Raw genomic sequence first — 20,967 nt, 5'->3', positions numbered from 1 at the left:
GACGTTATGAAGGTTGGGAACACATTATCGGTACAAATGTTATTCAACATGCGACGTTTCAATATACGAATGAAGCTTCAGGAATGCATCTACTACGTATATCGAGGTATGACTACTGTACCTTTTAAATGAATACCGTATTCCCCAGACGTGCTTAGCATTTTGTGAGATGTATTTTTATTGGAATGCAGTTTAGCATGTTAAATCACGCAGGCACACATGCACCCGCACCGTCTGAATACTAATTGAAAGTTTTTCCTCCGGCTATAATTCTGCTTACGACCAAGGATTTAAGAATAGTGGAGCTGCCAAAACCTGCTTTTATAAGATTAGCTTGTTATTGCCAGTATTTGCTATATATATTTAAAAAGATATCCCCCCACTTAGATCGTGTCGTTAAGAGGATCCAATTTCTTTATATAAGATGCTTTCAAATGGCTTTTTACCTTGATAGTTAATTCTTACAGTATAAAATGCACCTATTTGTAATCGTGGAGGTAATGAATACCTTAATTTATCTTAATTGTTTAATACAATTATCAGTTTGTTTACTGTCACTGGATGAGCCTTGGTGACTGCCCGTCTCCTTACCTGACATCCTCATTCGCTATGTTTTATCCTCTGTTGGATAAAGGCATCCATATTTTGTAACCATCCGTTATGGTCCTCTGATGCCACAATCCATTTTTCTGCTGTACATAATGATCTCAACACTATCTCCATGTCGTTTAACCTCTCAGGAGTGAGTGTTCCCATGGCTTCCATCCCGTCACCAATTGTGGTGAATAAATGTGTTAAGAATTAGCGTTGGTTCCCTGATGCAAGTATTGTCACTTTCCCATGCTAATTCCAAGCATGCATCTCTCAATCGGCATTACGTTTGCATGTTAAGCAAACATGGCCTGCAATGCAACGCGGTTGGACTACCACCCCTATTATCGGACGTGTTTTCTGTGCTTATTGTGCGTAAAGTACAGATTTGGCCTAACTCTTGTTATTGTCCCGGCGAACTGCTAACGTTAAAGAAACCACACACAGACAAAAGCCCTCTCTGCATGACACATTTGACAAAAAAAAAAACGCCGCAACACATCAAACCCGCGTTTGCTTTTGGATGCTCACAGCCAAAGGCGGTAGAGCTTTCCAGGCGAGATTAGGCGTGGGATTTGACGACTGGCTGGGAAAGCAGTAACGTGAATCGTGTGGGTGGGAGGACACCCACTGCATCATCATAACACGCATCATTGGAAGGGACGTCCGTTCCCACCGCTTGCCACACGACCTAACGCCCCTTGGTTGATGCCGTGCGAGTTGCCTGGCTGTGTGGACAACTCATGCAAGCAGTCTTCTTCGGCTCGACCACACACACAAAAGGTATTGGACTGCAATTCCCTTCTCGTCTAAAAGCCAGCACGCAGAGTGAATGCGTTAAACCACCTGCGCAGGTGAGTGTGCTTGGTGTGTGTACATTAGTACCTGGTGCGGTGTGTAAACAATATTTAGGGAGACAAAGGCGGACGGGCAGTGGGGGTTCTGACCACGCCGACCACCCTCATAGGTGCGATGTCCCTTTCTTAAGAGGTGCTCGCTAATAGCACTTGCCCCAGCACTATATGTAGGCTATACGGGGGGCCTTTGTCTTTGTTAGTGGTCTCCATAGCCTTGGCGCTGTTATGTAACGCGGCTCCTTGACACTGTAAACACGTGGAGGCTCGTGTTGGCGTGATGTGTCGACAGACACTACGATATATCCTGTGATATAAGATCCACGATTATGGTATCGTTTTATAATAGTTTATTTTTAAATACATACAGCAGCGGGATTAACTTCCGTGGTCTTCACGACTTCACGTGGCATTTGGTGACCGCAATTGTGAGCACATCATCGGACATTATAAAGATAAAAAAGCGAGAACATGTACGAAACTCTACTTAAAATTTCTGAAAGTGCGAATTTTTTATTATCCAAAACTCGCCCCTTTAAAGTCAAGCGAGCAACTTTGGAACCACGAACCCGACGCGTTCGTACAGAGTACAACTGCATTAAGTATTACGCGTTTTATTCTGTGTGTCATTCATGTAGGTTTTATTATGCGTTTGGTGTAATGTGTTGGGTTTTAATTAATGTATTATGCGTTCACGTGTCTTTTTTTATTATTACACGCTTTTATTATTTAACTCACTCCGTCTGTTGTATCTTCAAAAATAAATCGTGTAACTCAATGTTTTACCCACTTCCCAATGTGCTATCGACTGCAAACTTGAAATAGCTATGGCATACTGATGACAATACTGTATTCTATCATAAAAAAATCCAAAACATATTTTAAACATTTTACACGCTTTTATGTAACTTACTCTGTGTGTTGTATCCAAAAATCTTGTAACTCAATTTCAACCGTCTTCCCAATGTCGAATCGACTGCCAACTTGGTATAGCTATGTCATACTGATGACAATACTATATTCTATTATTTTTTAAAAATATATATTTGTAAACAATCTTGTTTACGGCTCGAATGGTCAACTCACGTTGCCTGTAAATCACCGCGGTCCCTTACGTCACGGCAAGCCTCGGGGAGCCACGCCCAGGGGCGGGGCATGTGGAAGGAGGGGGAGGGGCGATGCGGGAAGGGGGCAGGGGAAGGGGCAGCTCGGACAGGGCATTTCATTAAAGCGTGTTTTTGAAAAAAGTATTTTAAATATTTTATTATGTTGATGAAGTAGCACACCCCGGTTTACATCGGAGATGCGTTCGTGAAATGTGCGACGACGAACATCGAAACGACGTCGATCAAAGCGATGTACAGGTCAAACATGATAGTGCAAAGTACAAGGAAGGTAAACACCCAAACACATACAACTTAATCACCCCCCTCCTACCAGGGAAAGCACAGGCAGACAGGAATCCACCCAGGTTATCCAGCCAGAAAACTTTTTTTTTTATGAAATATATAGTTTGAAGTATGATAATGTTCATTGTGTGTATCGCAATGTATTGTGTCTGGTGTTTTATGGATATCGTTTTATTAACGGTGTTTTGCGTGTTGTATGGATTGTGTTTGTTATGGTTATGTAATATATTAAGTGCAGTGTGTGTGTGTCTTTGTACCTTAATACGCATGCTTATCCTCCGTCTCCCAGGGTTCCATGGTTACTCTGAGCCAGCCTTACAATTCTGAGCACTAAGACTGGCTGAGATTGATCACTTGTGAACAGAAGAGTTGCTTTGACACACAAACCCACCCCCACCTCATCTTAATTAATGAGAAACAGTGTCGTTGCCAAGTTAAAAATATCCCCCGCTGGTGTCCGATTAGTGCAACAGAAAGGCCTCTCGTGGCAATCCTCAACCTTGAGTCATGCTGCACGTCCCCCTTACCTCAGCAGTTATTCTGATCAATTAAAACCCCGTGGGCATCATCTGCTGCTTACGAGCATGCACGTGCAGAAAGCAAAAAGGCAAAATATATCTTCTTGGTTCTTTCGGTAAAGTCACGTAGAATGGAAATAATGATTATGTTTAATTTTTATTATTTTATTATTTCCCTTCTACGTGACTTTACCGAAAGAACCAAGAAGATGAATCCCTGCAGTCACGAAAGCTTTAAATCGAAATTTAAAGGCAAAATATAATAATAATAACCTTCACGACTCTCATGTTGTGGGGAGGCCCTCATCCAGCAATGGATTGGACAAAAGCCATGCCTGTGTGGTGGGTAATTGTTGGGCGTAATATGCCGCCACCACTTGGTTGAGCTGCTACTTACATTCTAGATTTGAAGCTTTCGTGACTGCAAGGATTCATACTCTTAGTTCTTTCGATAAAGTCACGTAGGTAAAAAAATGAATTTAAATTAATAAAAATAAAATAATAAACTCACGACGTTTCGGAGGCAACACAAGTCTACTTACAACCAGCGGCCAACAGGAGGCAATAGCGAGTCCGGCCGGTGCTACGCAGGGCTCGCGGGTCACGTATCCCGGGGGGACGGTTGGGAACCGGAGGGGGACACCCCAGGGCCCCTGGTGGGGGACTGGGGGGATTACGCAGCAATCCAGGTCCCTCGAGAAGGTTCCAGATGGGGGGCGTGGCCAGGGGCGGGGTGACCCTGGGAGCCCCATAAAAGCCGGACCCCAGAGTGACGGAGGGCAGTTCGCCTCAAGCCGAAGATCCGAAGCCACCTGAAGATAGGACCCTGGACCCCAAGTCCCGCCGTCCTTATAAGGGCCGGGGCTCAGTGAGGCCAGTGGTCAATAGACTAGGACCCTGAGGAACCCCCGACCTGACGCCCTTCTCAGGGCCGGGTCTGTGTGGGCCAGCGGTCGAGACCCGAGGACCTTGGCTGGGTCGGGTCAGCCTTCCCTAGGTCCCGCTAGGCCGGAGGGCTCAGAGTAATTCGTCCAGTGGTTAGGGCACAATAGCCAGGAGGCCGTACCTCCCTAGGCTGTGGGTAGAAGGGGCCATTACACCTTCGTGGTAGGGACCTAGAGTTACTGTTGTTATTGTTACAATAAATACGTGTTGCCTCCAAAGAAGACTCCCGTCTCCTTACAAACCCACTACACATGTATATATATACACACAGACATCACAGAGATACACTCCGCTACTCCTGACGCTGTTGTCTGGCTTGACCACCTGAATGTGAGATTGTAGTTGTTGCTCTGCATCTACATTAGCCGTACGAAAGAAGAAGTATTGTATTACAAAATGTGTAGAGATATTGTCATGCCTGGCCCATGTGGTGTTGTGACAGCTCACGAGAGGTGTCGCGTAGCCCACGGAATGCTCGCCGCACTCGTACTGCCTGTACTGGTGCTGGGTTGGACCATGGCGGATGCACCTGGTGCCAAGGTGGACGCTGCCAAGAAGCCATGGTTCTGTCATGATTTGGATTGTCCTACATTCACTCTGGTGGCTGAGCATGAAGTAAGTTTCTTGAGATCGTGTACAAACGTGTGTGTGTGTAGTAAGTACCAAGTATGATTGATGATACAAAATAGTGTGACCTAATACTGGAGTTGCCACAATATTGATGATGATGCTGGGAATTACATTTGAATTATTGGCCACAGATTACCAATGAAGAACCAGTTCGCATGAATTTAACTTATTTAATTTTGTCACAAGGACGGTTAATTCCCATCCTGGAAAATCTGCCCATGGGTGGTAACACAGAGTTAACTGCGGTTTAGAAATGTACCCCACCAAAAAATGACATTCAAGGGAGTTCGTAAAAATATTACATTTAGCAAAAGAAAGGGAAAATTGGATCTAGTGAGCGTTACTTTGTGTTTTTGCAGATTTCTAGACATTCCGGCTGTGGGTCATAAAAAAAGTTCCTTTTTTATTTGCTGATTACCTCGGGCACTTTTGGGAAAAGTACCCAAGAAATATGGTCATCAATAAAAAAATACGAACGAAATTAAAAGTGCAGAAGAATCGTGGAGAACAGTATTGGATTATCCTAGTAGAAAAAGTAGCAAATGCTACGGGCCCTGCGCTAAATGCTTTCAAGCTATCAATTCCGGTTCAGTGATTTTGCACTTGCTCTATTACTATAGTACTATACTGCCTTCAACTTTTATGAACGACTGGGTGTTGAAGGTTAGCGATTTGTCGTATTATCTGGCTGTATAGCAAATACAAAAATACAATTTACTCTGCAAGTTAAACATTTGTGTTTTAATATAATTTTTTTTAATTTAAGGCCCCTTTATAACATATGCTACAGGCCCTCACTAGCATAACCTGGCACTGGTGGAGAGGTGTATGCTTGGAATTAGAGAGAGAAGCAGAAAGAGGAACACGATTTCGAGAGCATACACAGGTTAAATACACATCCCTGTCAACCCCTGATCAGTGCCCTACCTTATCACAGACCAATTTAGACCTTATTGGTCACCCCGTGCCCTTTTAAATCTCAGCATTCATCCTACAAAATCCCATCACAAGGGAGAATACACAAACAAATAGACAAAACATGTATGCCCGTATTGAAGTGGCTGTATGGCGTATGGACCTGCAACTCAATTTCCCTGTACAAGAATACGGGTAAACCGTATGGGTTGACAGGTATAAATACGTAATTCAGACAGTACATGTCAACCAGAACTGATAATGGCCAACGGTCAAGAATAGTGATGGGAGTGGCAGCCAAGGAATGAGACATTTCTGAGAAGACGCTCAACTGAAGAGGCGCCGCGATCAAATCAGTTTGCGAGCAGATGCTCTGTAAATTATGAAATCGCAGGATCGGGAGAGATGGTGGCAGCTTTGAGGGCGAGGCCCTTGATCCAGCAGCAGATTGACCGTGGCTGACCATGGCCGACGATGACGAGCCGTATTTGACTCAAAGTGGATGTGTTTTTTAAAATCCTTTATATTAAGTTCACTTGCTTGCGCGCTTACGACCGTGCAAATCTTTCGGTCGTTTTTTAACCCACTTCCCGTGATCCAATCGAGCTGACATTTTGCACACAGACTCGTTGTGCGTGACAATTTATTTTCGTGACATTCTTTTTCCATAACTTTACACTTTTTAGGATTTTTTTTGTATATTTAATTACCAATTGCTTAATGGTGGCAGGCAATCATCTGACCCATAGGTGGCAGCCATCTCAAGCCAGAGGACGAGGGACTCTAGCCACCACGCATATGAAGGATTTATAGTGAAAAACTTTGTTTTTACGGGTAAATTTTTTTCTACCTACGTGACTTCATCGAAAGAACCGAAGAGTATGGATTCATGCAGTCAAGAAAGCTTCAAATGAAGATTGGATGTGTGTTGCTTGCGCAGGGCTTCCAGGAGAGGGCGTATGAGGCCAGCCAATGGGTGATGACCAGAGTGGAGGGCAAGGCGTACGAGCGAGCGGTTTTCGATGGGTTCATGCGTCTCTTCCGTTACATCGGTGGCTACAACAAAGGAGGTACTCGCCGCATTTCCCTCCCTTACCCTTCCCACCCAGGGGTCTTCCCCCCCCCCACTGCTTCTGGGGCCGTCCATAAATGACGTCACGCACCTGGGGGGAGGGGGGGGCAGACATTCGTGACGATGTATGACGAGGGGGGGGGGAGAGTTTGAGAACTGTGACGTCACATCAAAATGCACAACTTTAAATAAATATAGACAACACGTTCTACTTAATTAAATACACTTTTTGATAAACGTTTTCTCCTACAACATCAGAGTGCAGTGCCACATTAAATACGCACTACAATGACAATAGTTTAAAGCGATTTGAAGCATGTTTTATTTGGGGGGGGGGGGGGGCAGAGCTTTGTGACGTCATATTTGAGGGGGGGTCTGACTTTTTGTGACGCCGTGTGACGAGGGAGGGGGGGTCAAAAATCGCGTGACGTCATTTATGGACGGCCCCTCTTCTCGTGCGCGCACGTTCTCTGCTGTGATTGTTGCAATGGGTTCGATAAAACAAACACAAAGGGAGGTGCTCGCACAAATCGACAACAACAAAAACGACTCTGTGCCCCCCCCCCCCCCCGCGAGCAGATGGTGTTGTTCAACTCCCAAGTCAGCCCTCATCGAATTGAACATCTTTCGCGAGGCACTTTTTAAGCAAATAGGGGGGGGGGGGGTGTAAAAGGCTATCTTTAAATAATATATTCATCATTACGTAATAATGTGTACAGCTAAGGTATAACTCATCAAATCACATGCTCATATTTGATACTTGCGCCATGCTTGTAGCGCAAGGCTATTGCAAAGGAAGCCATCTTTGACAAACGATGACAGTCTGCAGTGGTTTCACATTAGGGGGCGATGTTGTCACGTGGCTTCACCCAAGTAGGAAATGTGTAAGCAGTTTTCAAATATGACAACACACGTGGCCTGTACCAAAATAAGTATAGCCATATTTTTCAAATTTGGTAAAACAGAACTCAATATTTCAAGAGCCGCAGTGCATGTGAATATTTCAGTTTTCATTTATTAGGTACAGCCCTGTGAGCCATTCGGCTCTTGAATAGGGTGCAACCGCAACAAACAAAAACATGAACAAGAAAACATCTTAAAGTGACTGTGACTATGTGCAAACAGAAAATCCAGGAAAAAACAGCAAAATATTCCAGAAAAAACACCATACACCAACGCTGTGTGCAAAAATCCCAGTGGGATGCAAGTCTAATAACAACAACAACAACCACAAGACAACTTAGATTAAGGCCATCAGTCTAACTCCGATCTACAGCAGTCCTTACAAGAGCCACTTGTTTCTCCGAAGCCGCAGGTTGCCGGCCCGGGGCCTAGACCGTTCCAATAACTTAATGGGATCTTTAATGTCCGCTGATAAGCAGACGATGCACACTTTTTTTCTGTTAATGCCCCCGCAGTATTAGCCAGCGCGGCCGCTGGGTTCAAACCGCGAACCTCTGCAACAAGCGGGCAAACGCGCCGCCGCTCTGCGCCGTCCGTGTATCTCATCGCCGCGGTCATGCGCGTTCGGTCCGTCCGCTGCAGGCGTGCGTGTGCCCATGACGGCTCCCGTGCTGTGCCAAGTGACGCCAAAAGGCGCGCGGGCGGAGCACAACCTCACCGTGTCGTTCTTCGTGCCGCCCGGCTCCCGGGAGCCACCGGCGCCCTCCGACCCCCGCGTCGAATTCACCTCCCTGCCTGCGATGACCGCATTCGTCAGGTAGGCAACGTGCCACCCACCACTTTGTTAGGCGTGCACGTCCCACGTCCCACCCACCACCGCCAGCACCGTCCTTGGCCACGGGCGCAGCCGCACTGCGGAAATTGGGGGTGGGTTCTCCTACTCATCAATGGTTCCCCGGCGGTGGTTGGCGGCTGGCTACATTGCAGAGGCACAGTGACCCTGCAGAGTGCAGGGGAGTTGTGCGGTGAGCGTGTATGACATTAGGCGTGTGCACGCACGTGGCTTACGGTTCAGGGCAGCCGTGCTCCGTGCAGACTGCGCATATTTAACGGGCAGCACATGCACGAGTGCATGAATGAATGCAGGATTTGATGAATTAACGCATGTATGAAAGTGAAAATTATTACATATTCGAATGCGTAAATGGATGCAGGGATCAAGGAATTAAAGCATAGAAGATTCAGTGAATTTCAAATGTTGTGGTTATCGCTTAGGCCTGTATGAGAAGTGCTGGGGGTGTCTGGACACCCACAGTGGCGGTGCCTCCTGCCCTTGGCCCAACTGAGATCGTTCGACAAGTGCAGATTGTGTCACTTGTAGTTGACAAGTCATTTTGCTTCTTGTCGTCTTGTGTTGCGCGTGCTTCACTGGTTAAAAAGTCGCATTTTATTCCAATGAAAAAAAACGCTGAAATGTACACGATCGATCGATACCTTTACGTTGAATGGATTGTACTTATCCAATTGAGATCTAGTTTACTAAGCATTTCGATCTCAAATCAGTGCCTGTGGTGCAATGTGTAAATATCAGCGCTGGGGGTAAACGAATTAGGCGAGACGTGAGTTTGGCAAGGCCAGCTCCCCGGGTGCCACTCTGAGTGTCGGCACTTACTAGCAGCACTCGCCAAATGACGATCTTGGTCTTACGTGCATGCTATGCACATCTATATATGAGGTGTATATATTTTTTGTTAATTTCATTTTAAAGCAGTGTTATTGACAAATGTGTTGTGTTGTTATTAATTGTGCTTGGGCACCGCTGCCTATGCGGGAACGCGAGAGAAAAAATATTACGTGAGGCGTTTGTTTTGAGTGTCGTCGCAGCTCCTTCGATGGCTATGCAGCGGAGAGAGACTGGCTGCATCAATCCCAGCTGCTGGCGAAAGCCTTGGACGATGCCAAGCTTCCGTACCAGCTTGGGTCGTTCCACTCTGCGGGCTACGATCCGCCGTTCCGCCCAATTAACCGTCACAATGAGGTTTGGATCATGAAGGCTGAGTGAGGGGGGCGAGGCACCGCTTTTTAAAAATGCCCCCGTGAGGCGGTGTGCCACTTTACTCGCTTGGTGATCGTCTCACATCGCAGCGCTTTACACTAAAATTGCTGCCCCTCAACCCCCAGTCCTCTTGGCATCCTCAAAAGTTCAGCGTTTAATTTTAGCTACGTTTAACTTGCAGACCCGCACCTCCAATTAGCACGGTGCGAAAGACGTTCAACATACATACATACGTACAGACCAAGCACTATGAATTCGGAAGTTATATGCAGTAAATTTTTGTACAGTATTTTGAACTTCTTTCGCACTGTACACAGCCAACTGCGCTAATCGGAGGTGCGGGGGAAGGACAACAAACTAAACAAAAAAAGCAGTTCTATAGAAATGAGTTTTCAATCTAGATTTAGAAGTGCATAGCTCCGGTGGCTTCCTAATATCGGAAGGAAAAACATTCCAGACGGCCGCAGAAGCACGCAATGCCACATCTTTATTCGATGGCAAGCCAAAAGCCGCTGCAAATGCATCTGCATTTGGCCTACTGTGTTTTTCTTCGGTTATACCCAGTGGCAGTGGGTCATTAAATGTTGGTGGGGATGGGAACCACTAGTGGAATATTAATAATAAAAATTAAAACCTTGAACACTTTTGACCTGCTCATTATAAAGATTTTAAACTGCATAACCACGCGTGCTCCTCTTCTACCCTCACTCCCCATTCTGCCTCCCACCCTCTCCCCCAACCCCTACAGATTTCTGTGCCCCACCAATATATTTTTCCCCTGGCTGCCATTAATTTTAACCCGATTTGTGTGATCTCAGTGGATTGTGAAACCCATTGCAGAAGTTGTGTCACGAGGATAAATGGATGCTGTGAGAGACACGCAACACAACTTGCTTATTCTTTCTCTTTAAAAGGGCTCCCTCGCCATGACCAGAAGGCAGCATTGCCTTCACTGTGCAATTTAATAGCTCGTTTCCTATCTTTGAACGATTTCATATAATATTTACATCTGGGATAAGCTCAGATGCAGCATCAAATTACCAAGACCTCATGTGATGATTCATTCACCGAGTCAGGCTGACTCATCACACTCTGTAGCCGTGAGACGCCTAGTTTTTTTTTTATCTCATATGCTCACCTGGGGTTTACTTATTTTGGCTCTTTGAGGTTCCTGATTGAATGCTCAGATGTAGCTGTTTTGAGTTCTCTGATGTTGCGAGACATTTTTTCCCCACGGGTAGACATTTGCTAGACGAGAAAATATAAACTTTTGTGGGAAGTTGCGGTGACTCAAATTGAGAAATATTTGACGTTATGTAAAACACTACCATTGAACTCTGTCTCAATTCAAGGCATATTGTTATTTTTAGGCGTATGTTTTTCGTCAGTTATTTTTGTCACGTATGACAAAATTAACTGACAAAATGAATAAATATTAAATATTCTTAAGGAAGGAATATAACCAAGTATTTAGAATGCACTAAGCAACAACATTAAAGTAATTCAGTGCTGAGGTCATAAGGCCACTCGGAAAGGTTACGCGGGTGCATGCTTGCCGGGTAGTATGACGATGGAGCCTTTTTTTGAGAATGTCATTACTTTAGTATGTGCACGATGCAATTTACCCTCTTTCCTAGCAGGCACGTTTTGCATAGGTTATCGGGACAATATATAGTCTTCTGGTAATTGAGCAACGCATGCTGGTGTGCTTTCACATATTTTATTAAAACATTGTGCAGCCTAAAGTAGCAGGCATGCCATTTTGTCATCTTTCCACGTAATTGCGTTTTAATTTGAACGATATACCATGGAAATATTGTAGTGCAGAAATGTTAACCTTGCAGAAATATACCATGGGGATATTAATGTTGACTTAAAGATTTCGTGACTTGCATGAATTAATATTCTTCGGTCTTTCGGTAAAGTCACGTAGATAGGTTCAAAGAAAATAACAAAAAATAACAAAAAACTACGACGTTTCGATCGCAACGCAAGCACTCGTCTTCAGGAAGACGTCGTAGTTTTTTGTTATTTTCTGTTATTTTCTTTGAACCTATCTACGTGACTTTACCGAAAGACCCAGGAATATTAATGTTTCGTTGTACTGAACGCTACCAGCAGATTCGCTATTGCGCGCGTTCATACGGATTGAATCTAAATCTGTCAGTGTATGAAATAAAAAATTGATAACGCAGAATTCTTGAACTAATTATCTGCACTCACTTGGCAGAGCTCCGTCTCACGTTTATAATTACCCGTCATTTGTGGAGTTGCAGGGTGCTCCTGTGTGTATGAGAAATTTGACTCAATCCATGTCGTGTTATGACTGTTATTCTACCCTGTCTGGACAATATTTGAGGATTGAAAAGGGTGTAATTGTGCAGTCTTCACACCAACATTCAATAACTAAGAGTGGACTATATAAAAAAAACTACTTTAGTCAACTATACGAGAATGACGACATAGAATCCACGGGCTGTAGTCGGCAAGACTATGACTTCAAAATAAATAAATACACAGTTATCCATCAGCATAGTGGCACAGTACACAGTATAGAAAATGTTCGACTACAGCCACGAATTCAAGATTTAAAAAGTATGCTGTATATATGCACATTAGGTTTTAAATCGATGCTTTGATGTTTACCAATTAGTGAAATAATCCCTGATTCGTGAACATTTGAAGAGTAGACAATATAATTTCACATTGCGAAGGTATTTTACTTGCAAATATTGTCGTCGCAAATTTCCCCGTGTACTTTTTTCAGTATAAAGTCCCAGGGCCTCCCTGTCCCATGCGCCCACACGGGGCGATGAGAATATTTGTGGCTGGCCTTGATGCAGCGATGAAATATTCTCCAACATTCCTATGGCAAAGGCTATTTTATCAACAGGACCGCCATTATTATTGACTTCCCAAGAAGCAGTGCTCATTTTATTGACCGAGGAGATCATGGACTGAGCTGACTCTTGATCATGCACTTTGAACTCCTGACATTCCAATTGAGATCTGTTATGTAATCGGTTGTGCGATCCGGCATTTGTGATTTGGGACAGCAGAAGCGGCGTGCTCAGGGATTTTCCCACGTCTGTGGACAGCGGAAGTGAAACGTGTAACATTGGGCTGTGTCAGCAGCTCTCACTATGGTATGATGGCGATGCCTTCGTTCAAATCTCCAGTTTGCGAGGGCAGTTACACATACACATCTCCCGCAATTGTCATCTATCCCCCAAACTCATACTCTCTTAACCCCCCCCCCCCACCGTAAACGCATGCTCCATAATGGTGGGTGCTACAATGACACTTTAGAAATTATTTTTTCTCTCCCCTACAATTGTATCCCGGTTGTGCTCTGTCATGTCACGAGACGAAGTATCGATTAGGATCTCGACACAGCAGTTCAACTCTTCATGTTATAAGAACGGTCCACCCAAGCAAATGTCTCAGAGATATCTCGGATAGTCCTTCGAGTGTCCTCTCATCCATGCGTTCGAGGATATCACGTTCCCACCCTCCGAACCACCCAGAGTAATATTTGTTATCGCTGGAATTTAGCCATGATTGCTATATTAAGCGAGACCTTGACCTCACTACACTCGGGAACTCAGTTTAATCACAGGCAGTGGCCTGGATTCGAACCCAATATCTCATAAGTGGTAGCTCAGCACTCTGACGTCTGAGTTACCACCACCTCGGCGATATTAATGAAGCATTGAGGACACGACCACCGACACATAGCTTCGACAACCTGCACTCACCACTGACCGGCACGGTGAAGTTTGGCCAAAACGACACCCCCATCATCCAGCACTGGATTGACAAGGGGCTGTGAATGATTGTTTTATTATATTAGATCGGAGGAGCAGGCAGTTTCTCCATCATGATGAGTGATCCGATGACTGAGGAACGGGGGTCAAGGTGAGTTTGCATCAATCGGAGGCCATGCGACGTGCTGCTTACAAGCAGCAAAAATCGCCGTGCCCATGAGGGCTTCTGGGACGGATGTCGCCTATCGTTCACCTCCGGGTTTGTTTGCGCATGCGTCAGAACCGCGGAGAATCAGAGGTCGCAAACGGGTTTTGATTCCTTACCCGTACCCCTACCCGGCCGCACCAGGGTCGCAAACGGGTACCCGTACCCGTACCCTACCCGATACCCGGCTACCCGTACCCGACCGGGTATCGGGGAGGGTACGGGGACGGGTACCCGATTGCGACCTCTGGGATGAAGCCATGTTGCAGGCGCGGGTGGGTTGATTCTAGGAACTTGAATTGTAAAAAGAGACAAGACGTTGGGAAATGAGTGACAAACGGTGATTCACCAGTGACTCACGGCTTACCTGTACCCGTACCCGGCCGCACCAGGGTCGCCAATGGCTACCCATACCCGGCCGGGTACGGGTAGCCGGGTATCGGGTAGGGTATGGGTATCGGGTACCCGGTTGTGACCTCTGCGAAGAATTCAGCGGAGGCACCTCGACTGTGACGGTGGTCTCGCGTGTAGTTCTGGCGAATGAATGACGCGCTGCAATTAACCTTCAAGCAAGACCGGCGGGTGTCTTGTTGATTGACGCAGGTTGGATAAAAAATGAAAACGCATAAAGACGTCACATTTTTATGCTTAAATGTACGCGCAGTCAAAACGATACGTGGACAGAACACTCATGAAGTATTGCCTTGCCCTATTTTGGATTATGTTAATCAGAGAGTAATGTTCTTGCAATATCCTCCTTTATATATAAAAAAGGCATTTGTTTGAATAAAAGTTAATTGGAATATTGGTATGATGAATACAAATATACATGTCCTTCAAAAAAACTCAGCATACTCGATATAAATGTGTATGGCCTTCATATCTTGTAGAATAAATGGATTTTATATGCAGTGAATGAGGTTTAAGTCGCAATAAGCTACACATGTATTTAATCAAATCACAGACAGTAACAATCAGCGCACAGGAAGTAGTAACTGTTAGAGAAACAATTCTAATTTGTAAAATGTTAGATTAGTGAATAAAACTGGGCAATTTTAATTCTAATCAATGTACTCGTTCACTTCTCTACGGGAAGCTCAGTAAAACTTTAATACTTCCTTCACAAGAATTAAATATTTAAACAGCCAATTTTTTGGACAATGGTCCTTCTTTATAGCATAGAGATAGGGCGCAGAGATTGAGTGAATAATTTAGTGAATTTATAATCCACTGCCAGTGTTATTGACATACCTATTGAGTTACCGTGTTACGTGTCACGATGTGTTTTGTTCTATACTTGCGTCAAAGCGATGACTGGAATCATTTGCGACTGCAATACCTGCTGTCTATATTGTGTGTGTGCATAATGCATTAACTGCTTTACAGGTGTAATAAACCTTCTCGAGATGGCTCTTGGAATCAGTTCTTTATTTTTCACTTCCACAATACACGCACTCCCCGTTGCTGACAGGCAACGGGGAGTGGGCAGAAAATCTGCTCAGTCACTCGCGCACGTGGCACTCAGAGTCCCGTACGCGCGTGGCTCCTGCTCTCTTCGTTCCCAGGTCTGCTCCTGACTCCCTCGTATTTCTCCCTCTTCATCCCTCGGTCACGTGGTACCCCCCAGCCAATCCTCCGTAGTCCGCCCAGTCCGTTCCAGATCATTCCCCGTCAATCCCGGGACCACGCCTCTGATCCGGCTTCCCATTAGCTGAGGCTCAACTTGGCCAAGCCAATGACCCTAGCTAACATGCCGTGATCACGCCGAGGCCATGCTCCCTGGCTCTCCCCTTATTGGCTACAAAGCGGGACCGGCAAGCCAATCGCCACGTGAGCCATACATGGCTCTTATTACACATGCATAAATAGTAGCAATCGTCGGTAATTCATCAGTGGGCCGTTTAGAATGTTGTTCCAGGTGTTGTGATCCATCGCCCCTTGCCAGACCTCTTGTATGGGCATGGTCTGCATTGTCGAGCGCGATGATCATGCCCACAAATGTTCGCTCAACGAAGTGGCTTATCATGTGGAAATTTATATGAGCCAAATGATCTAAAATCATGTTTCTAATGTGGAGGGAAAACCCGGAGGACCAGGTGAAAAATCCACGCAACCACGGGGAGAACACTGAAACTCCAAATATACAGGCGTTGGGGTCGGGATCAAAGCCATGATCTCCTGTATACTAGGCGAGGTAGTTAACATCTCGCCACCATCTTGCCACCGATCTCCCCAAGCATGATGAATAATGTAGAAAGGCTCTGTGTACCTCACACATGCTAAGCATTACCTGACCAGCTGAAATATCATTCATGAATTTAGCATTTGACCCTCCCTGATAATCAAGTCTGGTCCGAGTTCCTGCTGTGTTCTCTTTACACCACAAACTGGCCGATAAAGACTCTTGGGATAAATTGTGGTGGAACTTTTCCTGAAATTTGTGCCGTAGATATTCACAATCTTTTCACTGTTTTCCTGTCACGTCGGCAGAAACTGCCGTTTGATCAGCACGTAATTTAAGACCTTTAATAATAATCGGTTTTAGCCTTTCTGGTAATACAACAGGAGGTTAAATCACCAAATAGAATCCCTTTTCAAGGAATCCTGTCTGCATTAACCACACGTACTTGTGGTGAACATGCAAACAAAAAACATGCTCTGAGAGTACACGCATTGTCTGTTCACCGCAAGTACGTGTGGTGAATGCACATAGGATTCCTTGAAAAAGGATTCTGTATCGTGTTTTAACATCTTAGACCTCCTGTTTTATTGCCAGAGATGGTAAAACCTATTGTTACATTTTGATACTGGAAAGAAATGTCCCATATACTGGTAGGAACCTCCTGGTTACACCAGCCCACAGGGGATTATTGTGTCCGTCGTGCAGGGAGGGGCTGGGTGGGGAGGGGCTGGGTGGGGAGGGTGGGGAGGGCTGGGTGGGGAGTAAAAACCTGGACGTTATTCGAAAAGGAGTAGGCCTTGCTGGCGTCGCGCTATAAATGTTAAAATTCGACAACAATCACCCAATGAAGTAAACCCAACAGCAACATCGCCCTGTAACTGAACAAAATACAGCAGATTATACCCGACCGTGACGCCAGCTTCAGGACAAGCCTGGCGTCACGAGAATTGCGCGAATAACCACAGTTTACTCGGATGGTATTTAAGTCATGGTGACGAACCACATTTTAACTTTTCAATTGTACCCGTCTTCGGCAAGAAAAAAAAACCCACATCTGACCCTCGAGTCAACTGCATTTTGCAGCCGCTTGCCAGTTGTGCAAGTCCCAGAGGCCCCTGCCGCGAAATCGAAACTGCGGCACTTTGCCTCCGCCGATCATCAGAGCTGTGGTAAGTGGCTTCGTGGAGGTGTCGGGCAAGGTTGCTAGGCAGTAAACCACGTCGCACATGAGAAGGTAATGGCCATCACATAGCAACGCTTCCTACCCTCTTAGACGAGACGTGCTATTTTGTTTATAATAGAGCCCTCATCTTTTCTATTGTACCCCGTTTATATGATGGTCTCTGTAAGGGGTGTCACTTTTGTATCACGTTGCTTATGCCATTTTAAGTTGTAGAGGATATCTATATTGTACTTGTATTCTGTTGGAAAGAAGCCTGTGATAATGATTCTGTTTTGTTTCGAGCAGTGCTGCTTTTCACTGTTGGGATAATCATTAAATATTTTCCTGCAGCAGTTGGGTAAATCGCCTTTAGAGCTTGATTGAAATACCATGAATTACTTTGTTCATACGGGACAATTTACTCAACACGTTATCACATAAAAGTAAGGAACAGTTGGGCTCTTGGTAATTATTCATGATGATAACAAGTAAAACAAAAGTGACCCACCTGAAAGATTTCAAAAAAGCAATGTTTATTGCTAACATTTTCCTGTCTCAAACAGAACATTTTGCGAGAGACTGAAATTCTGTTATTTTTTGACAACACGGCTAGAACCTATGAAGTGCAATTTACCTATTATGCAAAAAACAACTTTGTATGAAGCACACTACAAACATAATCGGCAGGTGAGTGGTGGTGCAGTGGTTCGTGCACGACATGATGAATCTCATAACCCGGGTTTGATTCCCGGCCAAGTGAGTGATGCCGGATTAAACTTGGCTCTCCAAATGTAGTAAGTTGATGGATTTATCTCCGTCACAAATGGCTGCGCACAGAAAAAAAAGGTTTTCACTTGATGTAGCATATTTCTAGTTTGGGGAAAAAATTTGCGCTTACTGCCATTCTCTGAACATCTCTGAAACAATTTAGAAGATGTAGAAAAACTACAATCTTAACAACAGGAAAACCGAAGGAACTTCAAAATTGTCAGATAAAATATAATTAATAGGATATTTTATATTCTTATAATTTTTACAGCACAAGACTAGCACGAAGATGCTGTGTTTCACAGGGGGGTATAGTCTTCCGGTAGGGGTTGGTGTTACGACGTGGGGTTATCCCAATTGAGTCATTTGTAGGCATTTTTTATTTGGATAATTTTAACCGTGGCCTACTTTTTTTTTCAAAACACGTTCCTTCGGAGTGGGCAGGTAGGAACTTGGTTGGACAACGCATTCGTGCACGACAGAAAGCTCGCGGTCACGTGACGCACTTCAACCAATCCGGGAGCGTACTACGTGTTTGGGAGTGTCTATGCACGACAGACAAATAATCCCTGGTGGGCAGTGTGGAACTGTTGTTCCTACCTGTATAACGTCGTCACAGGATCTGTAAGTGGCCGGATTAACCTGGGCAGCCATCAGGTCCCAACTGCAAACGTTTGAGCCGAGCGGCAAAAACGCGCTACCGCTTGGCCAAGTCACATTATCCAGGGTCGTTATTCTCTTGTGGAGCGAGGCACAGATTTTGAGAGTTCCAAATGGAAATTAATTTATCTTAGGACACAATGACGATAGCATTATTTGAATTTAATTGGATTTTTTTAATTACCCATTTAACGCGGCCACCTTTGCCTGCATTTTGTTTTAGTTATCCATTGACTTTAATATGATGCCTCATCCATAATTAAGATTACCTCTCATTTCCATAATAAGAAAAAAATATCTCCACCATCCATCCCATCCTTTCTAAAAGAACAATTACTTACAAAATATGATTATTAATATGACCATATTATAACACGGGTTGGCGTGGTGTTGTATGCTATTCAGATGGACACTTCCTATGACTACACTGCCCTAATGCCCTCACGTTATTAAACTGGAGGGATTTTTGCAGAGAAGTAATATTCCTATATGCTGTTGAGAAGAAAAACGAGTGTGCTTGTAATGGAGTGTTCACAGTGTATAATTACATGTGAAACATCTAATATTCAGCCCTTTCTAAATCCACTTCTGGATGAATGCCATCTGCACTTTTTTTGGTTGTCATTGGAAGTTGTTTGTGTGAGTGAATGAAGGTGGGGAACAACTCTGGGCCAGTTCAGCTATCACTCACCGCTGATGTTAGCTGTGGCGAGGAAATCGAACTAATTTCGCCGGGTGTGATCGTGCAGTTTCAGAACTACTGCACCACCACGGTCTCGGTCAGTTATAAAGGTTTTGTCTTTCCTCCAAATGTCTGTGTCTATTGAGTCATGGACATTGCCATTGCATTTCACGTGAGAATTTTCGAAACGAGCACTTGCTGGCTTTGTTGAATTTTTGTTGAAGAAGCACATGTTCCTGCGAGCTGAAGCTATGCTTATGGTAAAATCATGGTGAAATCATACGAGAATGATGAAATCAAACGTATGAAGCTACCAGCCTCAACATCAGGGATGTAACTCTAATTAATGATACTAATTTACACTATGTTAGCTAGTTACTTACAATTTTCGTGGGAGCTGTAATTTGCTTGTGACCTATTTAAAATATTGTTTTTAATGGAACGATAACCGTGTCATACCACGACATCCATTCATGGTACTAATTGATGCAATTAATTATAAAACCATATCATTCACTCAAAACATACACAATGATAATTATTCGTTCTTATATTTAAAAGAGTGTTTTGCTTCCAAATTTCTTGAAAATAGTATCAACACCAGCATTTGAGATGTGGTGGCAGAAATTAATTTGGCCCAATTGCTGATGTGCTGACAGAACAGGGCAAACATAACAGGGTAGCCACGTGTCTGGATTTGACGTGGACTGTCCGGGAATTGGCATCCGTGTTTGGGTGCCAGGAATTGATTTGTGGCGAGATCGTTCTAGATTTGAAGCTTTCGTGACTGCAAGGATTCATACTCTTTGTTTTTTTTTTTCGGTTAAGTTACGTAGGTAAAAAATTAAAATAAATTAAATCACGACGTTTTAGGTGGAACCGTCACAGCAAAATTACTGTATCAAGCTTGTGTTGCCTCCGAAACGTCGTGATTTAATTTAGTTAAATTTTTTTACCTACGTGACTTTACCGAAAAAAAACCAAAGAGTACGTAGCGAGATCGGTTTGAACTTAATTGCAGTCGACTGAAAAGTTTTCATAGACCTACGCTGACTTGAGCCTCGTTACAAGACGCACACTACGGGGGTATCGTCGACAGAACACTGAACGGATGACCCGGTGTATAGAAACACTCAGTTTGTGGAGGAGGGAAGCTTAACAACCGCACACACAAACACAGACATTGCAATTGCTTCTAGATTTGACGTTTTTTCGGTCAAGTCACGTAGGTGAAAACAACATAAAATAAAAATAAAACAACTAAATTAAATCACGACGTTTGGGAAGCAACACAAGCAAGGGTGTGACTGCTCCAGCAAAATTTATACGCTACAGTAATTTTTACCGAAAAACACAAAGAGTATTGCAATTGTTGTTGTGTTCCTTCACCCACTAACCTGGAGGTTGCCTTGAAGAGGCCGTGGCACCACAGGCCGTGTTACGCACCTGGTCACAGATGCCAAAGTCAACCGAGAAGGCGACGGACAGACGACGTGAAGCGATCGAACGGGGCAGATGCAGTCACAAGTGCAGCGAGACTGCCCGAGGGCATGGAGAGGTGGCCGAGGGAGGTTGTTGCATGCTGCAAAAACCTCTGGAGAGAAAATGGCACTCGATGATGACGACGATAGCGCAGGCAAAGGAATAT

At 44.5% G+C, this 20,967-nt stretch overlaps 1 protein-coding gene across 3 annotated transcripts; it reads left to right on the top strand.

Moving 5' to 3' along the window:
• Nucleotides 1-1,231: 1,231 nt before the first annotated feature.
• LOC133360580 (heme-binding protein 1-like) lies at nucleotides 1,232-12,098 on the top strand. Of its 3 annotated transcripts, none has more exons than XM_061579391.1 (5): nucleotides 1,232-1,374; nucleotides 4,760-4,932; nucleotides 6,803-6,932; nucleotides 8,480-8,654; nucleotides 9,722-12,098. In XM_061579391.1, the coding sequence occupies exons 1-5, from the start codon at nucleotides 1,335-1,337 to the stop codon at nucleotides 9,897-9,899; spliced, it is 696 nt and encodes a 231-aa protein (XP_061435375.1). In that variant the 5' UTR covers nucleotides 1,232-1,334; the 3' UTR covers nucleotides 9,900-12,098. The 3 variants fall into 3 exon arrangements, with proteins under 3 accessions (XP_061435375.1, XP_061435379.1, XP_061435370.1); XM_061579395.1 differs by having other exon boundaries at nucleotides 1,297-1,445; XM_061579386.1 differs by lacking the exon at nucleotides 1,232-1,374 and adding an exon at nucleotides 2,747-2,840.
• Nucleotides 12,099-20,967: the final 8,869 nt, after the last annotated feature.

The sequence above is a fragment of the Lethenteron reissneri genome, chromosome 8 (genome assembly GCF_015708825.2).
Source record: "Lethenteron reissneri isolate LAM-NWPU_2019-01 chromosome 8, ASM1570882v1, whole genome shotgun sequence".
Taxonomy (NCBI): Eukaryota; Metazoa; Chordata; class Hyperoartia; order Petromyzontiformes; family Petromyzontidae; genus Lethenteron; species Lethenteron reissneri.
This window is presented reverse-complemented; position numbering and strand designations above follow the sequence as displayed.